This window comes from Cryptotermes secundus, unplaced genomic scaffold (genome assembly GCF_002891405.2).
Source record: "Cryptotermes secundus unplaced genomic scaffold, Csec_1.0 scaffold2860, whole genome shotgun sequence".
Taxonomy (NCBI): domain Eukaryota; kingdom Metazoa; phylum Arthropoda; class Insecta; order Blattodea; family Kalotermitidae; genus Cryptotermes; species Cryptotermes secundus.
The window spans coordinates 73448-85967 of NW_019725472.1; the positions used below are offsets into that span (position 1 = coordinate 73448).

Here is a 12520-nt window from a genome sequence, read left to right on the forward strand (position 1 = left end):
GAATTGTCAGTACTCAGACCCAGTTCTTAACTAGATTTCTTCTGAATGCAAAACAAGTTTTCCATCTGTGAGCCTCATAAATTGATGAGTACTATTAACAAAAATCAAATATAAACTCATGTTTAGACCAGTGGCAGACTTGATGACTGGATGAAAAATTGAGAATCGAGACACAAAATAGTAAAGGCACAGCGATAAGAACACCTCGCCTACAGGCCTTGCACTCACCAGACTACCGGAGTGCACACTGCAAGGCGAAGGATCAGTAGGCCTAAACCTTCCTGTCGCTGCTGCTGATATTGCACACTCCGAAATCGACTTTTTTTTTATGATTTTCTGTTCGTCCAAATAAATGAAGATATGTCTTATAATAGGCCACAACCGCTTTATTCCGTATCCAGTTTACAAAAATATTCTTACTTGAAGCTACACAATGTATGCGGTTGAGAAATAGTCCCTATACAAGTCAAGGAGAAGAATAAATTATCTTAAAGTCAGCAAAGATCACATTCCAGTGTGATTAAGCGTTTCTGAATCTCAGTCGATGACTGCTAACTTGACGGCTTTCGTTGTGTTTCTTAGCTCTTTTGGAACCAGTACCTCAGTAGTTCCAGGCTTCATCCCTGATTTCTTGATTTAAATCTGTTGAAATAGGACCGATTGAAAATGCAGTTGCAAATATTCTAAAACAAAACCATCGATTTTATCGTCCTCTACTTCGCGCGCTCGTGTGTGTACACGAAGCAGATGTGCCAATAATTTGCCCGCGATGCTAATTTTGCATATATATATATAAAGTGAAATGTGCGTATGCACGTTTAATCGTGACAGGGCATTCATATTACCGATGTTAGCCCTGTTAACACTTCGAAAATGAAATAAATATATTACTTTATTTCGTTTAGTTAACCTGTACAAAGATATCATAAACTTGGGCATTTTCTCTTGTAGAAATTTCCAGACAAATATTTCGAAAGTTTTTTTTTATCCAGTTTACTGCATTTTATAAGCTCAAAGGTTCTGGCCCGTTTGTTAATGTTATGAAGGGCTTAAATGCTTAGATTCGTGACATTGCCACACATTGCCACACATTGCCGGAACTAGGTCATGTTACCCTACTTCAGGGGGTCACAAACTTATACTCGGCATTATGGCAGCCCCTCTTCCCTCAGCTTCCCACACGTAACTTATCATAATGTTCCTTAATCCATTGCGTGATGATAATGACATTGCTTAAATAAATTCCTGTAATGTTCTGTAATATAATGTACTGCAAGTTATTGTCATCAACAATTATTAAGCAATTCGTTTTTGTTGAACGTGTACGTTTTGTTCGTTAGGTCGTCATTAGTGCACAGATGTGTTTTACGAGACAGCAGAATTTCCGTTTCTATATAGCATTTCCTTATTTTAAGTAACATATAAGTTGTACTATTGAAAAAGAATTGGGACATTGATTTAAAATTTAAAATAAAAATTACCTGTAATATTATTTTGTCTATGGACTGTTGTTGAATTTTGCTGTTTCTCATTGTAACTCATGTTTTTATTCCGTTTGAGCTTTAGTTATTTATTAAAAATATTGTATTGTATCCTTTTATTTTGTGTGAATAATTTATTGTTTATTTCTTTCACTACAATTTATATTATTGTGGCCTACTTGATGATGCAAGAACGGTTGAGCCACAGGGACAACAACACAACCAACTACTCTGCGGCATAACTAAATAAATATGGTCGCTTTTAAGATGGCGCCTCTTTAAACTGAAGTGCAAGGCGAAGTTATTCACGGCCAACTACCAGAGGTTGCAGCCTGTGTCTGATATACGAGTTCCCACAGACCTCAGCAAAACCAAGAAAGGGGTAGCAGAGGTGGCAGAAGTGCCGTAAACGTCTTCCCTTGCAGGGAATCGAGCCCCGGCCTTCCAGCCCCTAGCCCGTCGCTATACCGAGTGAGATATCCCGACTAGTGTAGGAAATGAAAGCCATAGCATCCGTTGCCTCTACATGCTTCGCGACTCATCATACAGGGAGACTTGTAGCATCTCCTGGATATCTTTAATGCATGTTAACCACTTGATATGACCGACAGAGAGACAGTCGCTCAGTGAAATTCACAACATAAATATATAAATTTGCTAATTGAAAGACATGTGTTTGATTCCAGTGCCAGTGAAAGGACGCCTTTCTACTATGGAAGCTCACACTCACTGGGGAGCAAAGAATTTCCTCATCTGAACAGTGAGTTTAGAGTTCCTGACATTGATGGGGAAGGATCCTCATCAGCCAGCGCTGGAAGATTTTTGCCACAAGAGGTAAAATAGGTGCATGACATAATATTCGGCTGAAAATTCTGTTTAGATTTTAATATAAGGCAAAGCCTATCCCTGTAACAGGCAATAAAGGCCCATAGGGTTGTGAGACGAGGCTCTCACATTTTCTCTAGGCAGTAGGCTCTAAGTTGTCAGACTTATCCACCCGCCGCCCTTTACCTCTCAGTAAGATTCCTGATATTCATTTTTGTTAGAGCCTGAGTTGACTCCAGGGCCATAGTGCTGCTGGAAGGATTAGTTAATTTGAAAAATACCATATTATCAGGACCCAAACCGACGACCTTCCACCTTGTAGCATAGTGCCTCAACCAACTTCGCTACCGTGTGCCCAGTTTTAGATTAGATTTCTCAGAGGAATATGCTCCCTCTGTTTCAGTACACCCTGAAGCTGGAGGCAGTATGTTCCTCTTAAATGTTAGCAACCTCCTACCAGACTATAGCATCATAACCAGAAGATTACAAATTGGAATACTTTTTCGTGTATTTGATTTGTTATAGATAATGATATTGAAAATTGTAATACAGATTTTTGTTTACTTTTTTAGCTGGGATAAAAACTATAAAATTGAAGATATTTGATACAAAATAAATGTTACCTATTGAAAGAACTCAAGTTAATAAACTGATAAAATGAGATCTTATTTACAGAAAAACATTATTTTACTTCTTTAGAAAGTGAACAGTGATGGAGCTGCTATAAGCCTTGCACTCCCTCTCAGTTCAGCAGAGAGGGACAGACTGTCGTCATATCCAGAGGACGTCCATTTGCATGAGTTTTGCAGCATGGGACTGCAGCATCAACGTGGATCTCAGTTTTTTAGGTATACGAATTAAACAGCAGTTTCCCAGAATTTCTTCTCCACTATCATTCACCAGTAAAATAAATATACACTAAGTAGTCATTTTGTAGATTCATAATAGTCCTTAAAATATCAGCAGAATTATTTAATACGTATTAAGTGAATTTTGAGTAATCAAAATATAAACAACAAATTATAGTCACTAATTTGAGTTCAAGAATTTATGACGATAGTGAAGAACATGAAACAACTTATATTCCTGCCAGCTCAGAAACATAAAGCTTTCATTTTTATAATATACAAATTTAGCCCTTCTTTCGCTAGTGAAATCTAAAATATCTAGAGATACAGATCAGAGATGATCTGTTATTTGAGAGAGAATTTTCTGTACTGACATTGATCTCCACACATTAAGTCTCTGCTTCATATCAACTATGTATACGGTATTTCAACATTACTTTTCAGATATTCCCATAGGAAGTAATTCAGTTGGTTTAAAATAGGGTAATTTGATGATTAGGGCAATTCTAAGATATAAAGGTAGTAAAAATATGACTGTGTGTATATTCAAAAGTGCATTTGCTTGTTGGTCAGTCCCCATTCCTGTCAGAAAAATATTTCCAGTTACCAAGAGTGTGCTGCCCATTTGGATGTCTGGTTCTTAATTGCCAGTTTCTTACTAACTTACTTTGCAGAATGGAAAATTTAGTTCTAATTTCTTCACTCTGTAGAAAACAGTGTGTTATGTCTGACATGGCTAGTAGTGCTTCTAGGGTATTTTTTAATCTGCTTGAACTGTAGGTGTCATTTTGGCTGAACCAGTCTGGACTGCTCTAGCACACCCCAGCCTGTAACTTTACTTCAGTGGATTAGAATAATAGAAGTGGCTTTTCACAGAAACAGATGGCTCATATCTGCATATTCAGCCAGTTGATGCATGGACAAACTGGACCTTAACTGTAAACTGTTTATGAACTACAGTTTTCTTTAAAATAATAAGAAAATAGACCACTGAAAGTGACTCCCTTGTTGTTTTGATTGTGCTTGGGACATGATGCTCTTGAATTTGTATGGAAACAATTTTGCATCCTGTCTGAGAATCCAATATGTCAAAGATTTTGTTGTTAATGAAGATTACAGTGTACTGATGCATGTATTAGGAAGCCCTCCCTTCAAGGGGAAGACCCTTTAGCAAGAACTAAATATGAGACTGAACTACTCTTCCAAAACTAGAAAATTGTCTTGAATTCTGGTTCGAGTCATTTGATTCTTCTCCTGTTGTCTTTTGCTATGAGGAAGGAAAAACCATTTTAATATTATTCATGTAATTAGTATCAAGAAGCTTAATCCCAGCAGTTCACCTTCTGCCAGATAGAGAATTAATCCATAAATAATATTTGATATCTTTGGTAGAAAGAAAGTGTAGTTCCTGATGGCATTTACTTTTAAATGAATATAAAAATGAATTGAGAAGAATAAGAATGGTATTCAGAGCTGTAAATATGGGGTGTAAAATCAGATTGAGCATATGCGTTTCCATCTGTGTAGTAGCCATTCTAATCATTTCATCACACTGATTGTCAGAATGTTTATAGTGTCCACTTGATTTCCCTTATTTGAAGAACACAGTGTTCATTTAAATATCCCATCCTGGAAAAATGTACTAGCCACAGAGGCGAATAACAAAGAAATGAGTGGGGATTAATTTATGTACTGTTGCAATAAAATGAGGTCCAGACTGAATTACAAATCTGAACCTTTTCAGTTAATGTAGCCATGTCCATATGTGTGAGCTGTGATACTAACTGGAAGTTGCGCTTTCAGAACAAGTGAACTATAATAGATCACTCACTGATCACATGACCAATAGTCCATATTACGTTTGGAAAGAGGAATACTGGTTTTAATTGTGTTTCTTGAGAGAATTTTAAACAAGACTCCTACTCAATTGGGTCCCTAAGGAAGTGAGGTTAGATCTTTCTAAGGGACTCAACAGAGTAGGTGTCTTCTCCCCTTCACCTGAGGACAGAAACAGATCCAGTTTCCGAACCGTTGTGTTTTCTAGTTCCTAGAGTACTGGAAGATGGACAGAGTCCAAAAACCCAGTAATTCTGAGCAGTATTTTGGAATTATGCATTGATTTCTTATTCCACTGTGAACATAGATAGCCAGTTTTGGAGTAACTATAGATAATTATTAAGAATTATTATGTTACTAATATAATACTATTGAAACATTACTGGCTTTGAATGACATTTCAGGCATTCTTCAATTATTAAATGATAAGAAAATATTTATGCCTACATTTCATAAATAGAAATTAATGTGCTTAGTTATATGATAATCAAAATGATGCACATGTCCATGCAGATTGGATTTAGCTCCAGATACTCTGGTACAGGATGAGCCAAGAACAGTGGAGTCCAGTGCTCAAATGTCACTCCGTACGCCCAGCACAGATTTGACTGAACTGGAACAGAGCCTGGAGTACTGGCACCAACAACATTCTCGACAGAATTACAATTGTATGACACATGCAGAAGATGAACCTCACAGCACAGTTCGCTACAATGACACAGGAAGTCTGGAGGAGGTAGGGATCATCGAACAAAATTTGAAGAAGAAGTGAACTCCTCCAGAATCAAGGCTTTATTATGTTACTTTCCTTTGATTAGTAGTCAATCCTTTGAATTCTATTGTGGTCAGAAACTTAGTTTTCTACTTTGTCAGTTACACAGTACCCATTCGAACAGCATTTTCACAAATGGTGGTGAGTTCTTTTAAAGCAGTATGCAGACACTTAAATCCAAGTACTGACATGTTGTTGACCTACTTTCCTTTATTAAGGAAAGTGGAAGCCTTTTGGGATCATCATTCTGTCCTTATGTTTGTCCTCTCTCAGTTATTGAAGTAGTTGACTGATCATCATGAAATAAGGTCTAAACTTTATGCCACTTTCTACTATTTTTAATTTCTTGCTATCTGTAACAGCAATATGGCTGACTTAAAAATCAGTTGAATTGGAGCAACAGTGGTATAACCTAAATGGGGATCCATAAAATATATATGATAATAGAGCTCTGAAAAATATGATATTTTAATAGAGTATAGTAGTAATTTTAAAGGGTATATTAAAGTCAGGATTACAGAGTGTCTGGGCTTTTCCAATTGCCCAGTTTGCCAAAGAACACAGCATTTAAGAAACTGCATCCATGTCTGTCCTCAGTTGAGAGGGTGTAGAGGTACTCAGTTGAATCCATCAGGATGGAGCTGACCTCAACTGGACAACCTAAGACAGCATAATTACATCCATATACGTGGTAGAGTCATTAAGTTCGTGGAATGTGGTTTTATTGCATCATATTACAAGGTATTCACATACACTTACGTAGATCCACAATGGCCTTCAGAATAGTTGCCGTTGGCCACTATGCAAGCCTGCCAACGTTGATATAGCTGTCGAAAACACTGCTGAAACATATTGGCAGTAAATTCCCATACGACGCTTTGTGGTCATTCCACGAACTTATTGACTGTGGTAGTATGTACCTGGGATCATGCTTTGTTGGTGGGTGATAATAGGAACATTTGCAATAAAAAATGTGGAAATATGTATATATACATAAACTATTAGAGAAAATGAAGTTGAAAATAATTTATGAAACCAAATCAAAGGAAGTCAAAAGAACCTCCTCCTCCCTCCCCCAAGATAAAAAGAAAAAGAGTGCAGAATAAAATAAAAATTCACTTGCTATGTAATACCTGTGTGGATAAAAAATGGAACTCCAGTTAAAAATCATAACCATACATGTGAAAAAGATTCTGAGGGGTTTTGATGATCTTTAATAAGCAATTCAAATTCATAAGTACAGAATGAGGTGCTGTACACCACAGATTCTGAGGAAACAATCCTTATGAAGGGTTTGAATTTAGCAGTGGTGAATCCACATTATAACCTAGATGTGCTATTTGCTGTTAAATTAGTTGTTTCAAAACATTGCAGTGTCTGGTAAAGGTGATAAGTCCAAAAAGAATGATTATTAGTTTGCAACAGTAAAATCTTCAACCATGTGTGGACAGGCAGATACAATTTGTTATCACTGGCGGTATTGTTACAGCATCTTGTGTGTTTGTGTGTGCAGTAAATGTGAATGGACAAGACAGGAAGATCATTCAGTAAGCAGGAGTGTGTGTTCTTGTTTACAAAAATATCCAATTTCATGCCATAAATTTAGATCAATTTAATAGGGAAAAGGATCTTGATATTTGTTCTTTGAAGCTAAATTTTGTGACAAAAAATGTTATTGTTCTATGTATTTATAGATCTCTAACTGGTAATCTTTTTCTATTTTTTAAATCAGCTGGAATCAGTATTGAAAAAATTATACAAAACATCTAATGAATTCATTTTATGTGGTGATTTTAATATAAATTATCTTGATGATAACATTGGGAAAGACATTTTAGATTCTCTTTTAGCTTCTTTTAATCTTTTTAGCACAATTAACTTTCCTAACAGAATTTGTAATAATTCATGCACTTTAATAGATAATATCTATGTTAATGTTTATTGGTATGAGTTCTTTGTGCACCTGTTTATTAATGGCCTGTCAGACAACGATGTCCATGTTATTACTCTAAATAATTTCTTTATTCCTGTCTCTAAAGAGGTATTCTATTATATGAGAGACATTAATAACGACTCAATAAATCAATTCATAACTCTATTAAGTTACGAAAATTGGGAAAATGTCTTCTCTGAATCTAATGTTAATGCTATTTTTAATAATTTTCTCAACACATTTCTCGGAATTTTCTATTCATGTTTTCCTTTAAAAAAATTTCAATACTCTTATAAACAAAAACCTTGGCTAACTACAGGTATTAAAATTTCATGTGCTAATAAAAGAAAACTTTATTTAACTTATAGAAATAGTAATGATCCAAATACAAAGGAATATTTTAAGAAATACTGTAGAATTCTGGCTAGGGTCATTATGACTGCAAAAAAAACTTTATTATAATAAGCTTCTAATAAAATCTAACAATAAAATAAAAACTACTTGGAACATAGTTAAAACTATTACTAATAATAGAGATCCTAATAATAATATATCTACTATGAATATAAAAGATAAATTATCTAGTAATACATTAGTTATTGCAAATGCTTTTAATTCCTATTTCTCATTCATAGCCAAAAATTTACTTACCAGAAATTTGTCTTCGAAAACTTTGTTAATTATAAAGATTCCTTATCTTTTTTTATGTCAAAATTTTATATAATCCTTTTCAACAATGAAATTTAGAAATACTAATACTTTTGAATTCAAAAAAATAACAATATTCCTTGAAACCTAAGAATTCACATGGCTATGATGCAATATCATCTAAAATTTTGAAAGTTGGTATCTTATCACCTTTAACATACATACTCATATTTAACAAGATCCTACAAATAGGTATATTTCCTGATAGATTAAAATATTCAGAAATCAAGCCTTTAAATAAGAAAGGAAATATAACTACTGGCCTATTTCGCTTCTCTGTACATTTTCCAAAATTATTGAAAAAATCATTTAAAAAAGATTGTATTCTCATTTAAATAAAAATAATATATTGGTAATGGAACAGTTTGGTTTTAGAGAAAAATGATCTACCGAAATGGCCACATTTACACTTTTAAACAAAATATTGTCTTCCTTAGATAATAAAAATTATGTAGGAGGATTGTTTTGTGATTTACAAAAGGCCTTCGATTGTGTCAGTCATAGCATACTCCTGGCTAAGATGGAATTCTATGGAATCTCGGGAATAGAAATTAAACTAATGAAGTCATACTTGGAAAATAGATATAAGAGGGTATCAATGAAAGATATTAATCATAATAAAATATCCTCCAAGTGGGAGCTTGTCAAACATGGAGTACCACAGGGCTCTATTTTAGGCCCTTTGTTGTTCCTCATTTACATAAATGATTTTCCACTATCTGTAAACAAAATAGCTAACCCTATATTATTTGCAGATGATACTAGTATTATTACATCTAACACCAATCCTAATGAATTCAAAAGTAACATTAGCTTAGTCCTAAATGAAATAACTACTTGGTTGCATAATAATTTTTAACACTAAATTGTGAAAAATCACATCTTTTACAATTATTCTTGAAAAAACATAAAGAAATGAAAATGGAAATAATATCTACCAACTCAGTTACTAGTATCAATTGTACTAAATTTCTGGGAGTAAACATTGACAGTGCTTTATCATGGAAGGACCATATCACTAAATTATCGTTAAGATTTAATAAGGCCTGTTATCCAATTAGGGCTATAAAGACATTTATGTCATTGGACTCAATGAAGATGATCTATTACTCCTATGTACACTCTATTTTGTCTTATGGTATTATTTTCTGTGGTAATTCTTATCTCCATGAGAGCATCTTTAAAATTCAAAAAAGAATTACAAGAGTCATTAGCATTTCGGATAGATATGATTCGCGCCAGGAATTGTTAAAAAACTGCAAATATTGCCACTTCAGTCTCAGTATATTTTCTCAGTTATTGTTTTTGTCATAAAAGTTACTTTTATATCTAATTTTGATATTCATGATATCAATACACGTTACAACTATAATTTACATTTGCCATCCACAAATTTAACATTAGTACAGAAGGGAGTACTTTTCTCTGGAAGTAAGATTTGTAACCACTTACCAATATATATTAAAATGCAATCTACAGATATTAAGCATTTCAAACCCTTATTAAGAACTTATCTTACAGAACATGCATTCTATAGTATTGATGAATATTATCAAACAACTTTTCAATTAAACTTTCTATTTTGAATACTCTGAGTAACTGTGGGAGGACTTTTATTGTAAACTTGTATTATTGTTACATTTATTGTTTTGTAAGGACACGTGCATTTATATTTAAGAATTGTGCTGTTTTGTTTTTTATTCGGGGATCTATTATGATTATATGACATTGCTTTTATATTTTATTTTACTACAACAGGTTCTATATTAAATAGGTTATAAGTTGACCTTGTATGGATTAACAGAATGCTAATCAATATGTATGTATGTAAGCTTAACAGGAGTGTATGAAGTGGTGACCATCACAATTGTCATTCCTTGTTGGAGGGTTCAGCTATTCTTACTGAGATCTTACATTGCTTGCTTTGTCCTTCAGGGCCAGTGTTGAAATGTATAATTCAAACCACTTACTTTATCTTTCCACATCACATTTATTTTGATATAGCTAAATTCTGCATTATATAACCATGACAACTGTAAATGTGTTAATGAAATTCTAAATGTATAATATTTCACATTTCATGAGCAGTACAGAATAGTCCAAAATACCTATATATCTTTCTGATTTTTGTAACAATTGTAACTGTATTAGCATATTGATCCAATAGAGGTCATAAACCTTACTTTAAAAGGCAGATGTTGATAATGAAATTAATGGATGAATCTAAAATTGCTTGCTAAGTACTTATTGGGTAATAATGTCTGTATGTTGGCCAGGTTAACCATGAATATCAAGTGGATTATATTGTGCATGGAGGTGATGAGTCGCGATACTTCTCCTGCGGAAAAAGTGCACAAGTAAGTATGTTTGTGGTGCATGATGGCTGGAAATGTTCAGAATATTTATCTAATAGAAAAGAAATTTAAAAGTAAAATGTAATTGACTGGTTTTCACAAGGTTAAGATAATAGTTTTAGAAGTTGATCCTGATTGGCTGACAGTTACTGCTAGCTAAACAGAAAACTGGAAAACTGAAGTTTATCCTTTGTAACCCATTCCATGCTACCATAAATATATACTCACCCTTTGACAGATTATTGCAGGTTATGTTAAGTTAGGTTTAGTTTGGCTTGGTTTGATTTTATTCTGTTGTTTAGGTTGTCTGTTTTAATTAAATATTAATTATGTTCAGTTACACATGTGTATTAATGCCCTCTGACAAATCTTTAGTCTAAATTAAAACAAAAAAAGAGGAACTTCGCATTGCAAGATTAACCCCTCCAAGATTTTATAGGCATTACTCAGAAAGTTTGAATATTGATTTTGGGATGTTATTAAAATGGCCTTTCTCCTTAGGCTCAGGTAATATTCTATTCCTTTTCCACTGTACATGACAAGTTCTTACAGAAACAAATTACACAGTCAAAAGAGCAGATTTTCACTTTAATTCTTCCATGGGAGTCTTCATAGGTGACATAGGAGGTTGCTGGGAGATAGATTTTGTATTCATGTGCTGAAACATGATAACTAATCCAAGCAGCCTCTACTATTATGGCACCTGCATGAGGAAGGGTGACAGGTAGCACTGCCAGTAGCAGCTGACAGAACTACTGCATGGTGGGTGAACATATGAAGGTTGCAGATTAGTTTCTAGTAAACTTATAAGAGTGGTAATTTTTCTTTGAAATCTTTGCTGGTCAGGTGAGACTTCCACATGCTTCTATCTCAGATAACTAGGACTTTGCTGTACTATATTTCTTTCTGTTTGAACTGGGAATAGTGCACTTCACCCATTAAATTTTATGGTGACAGAATTCTGGTGTAATTCCAAATCATTGTCTATTTTCTTTTACAGAAAAAACGGTAAAGTAGTATATTGACAAGATTTCAGTTTTATGAAGAACTTTGAATATATTCATTACATGCCTTTCCCATTTATGTGGATGCATTTTGTGCAATAAACTGATGAAAATGCAACTTTCTTCATTTGTTTCATGTTCTTAATGTTCCTTGTCAGCATTTGAAGTTATTAATAATTGTGTAGTTCAGTAACTCAGGAGTATTAATTTCCAATATAAATATCATTTGCCTACAGATTTTAATTTTGTTTGTGAATGGCACCATGTGTACCACGTCCATTCAGAATCTGTTTTTAATTTACTCATTGCAAAAACTGACATCTTTACCAGATAAATCTCATACTTTTTAGTTTTCTGAAACCATCCCAACTCTAGCAACCACTCTGGCAGTAAAATTTCAATAGATTCACACATCAAGATTGTACTGCATAAAGCAGACATGAAAATCAAATATTTATAGTCAGAGATATAAAATTACAGTGCTTGTCACTACCGTTTAAAAATTATGATCATAAGAAGGACTTTTTCAAAATGAGTCGAAAACTAGATGTAATCGGTTTCATATGCTTAAGTTTAGCAAGCACATTGTTACTGTAAAATAAGATAACACAGGGTAGTGTAATGTAAATAACTACATTACAATCCTCTGTAAACAGAATATGTAAATGTGTTTTCCAAAGGGGTTTGTGATATACACCACATATAAGAGAATTAAAAAAATGAGTTAGAATTAAATTCTTGACAAAATTTTATAACTGT

General features: G+C 33.8%; 1 protein-coding gene across 4 annotated transcripts in view; it reads left to right on the forward strand.

The window, feature by feature from the left end:
- Window positions 1–12520, forward strand: part of LOC111863471 — a 74764-nt gene that overhangs the window by 54077 nt on the left and 8167 nt on the right. For all 4 annotated transcript variants that reach the window (XM_023849820.2, XM_023849818.2, XM_033751081.1 and 1 more), the window contains 4 exons: window positions 2168–2315; window positions 3006–3154; window positions 5504–5726; window positions 10680–10760. In XM_023849820.2, the coding sequence (XP_023705588.1) occupies window positions 2168–2315; window positions 3006–3154; window positions 5504–5726; window positions 10680–10760 (601 nt within the window). The remainder of the gene's footprint in view (window positions 1–2167; window positions 2316–3005; window positions 3155–5503; window positions 5727–10679; window positions 10761–12520) is intronic.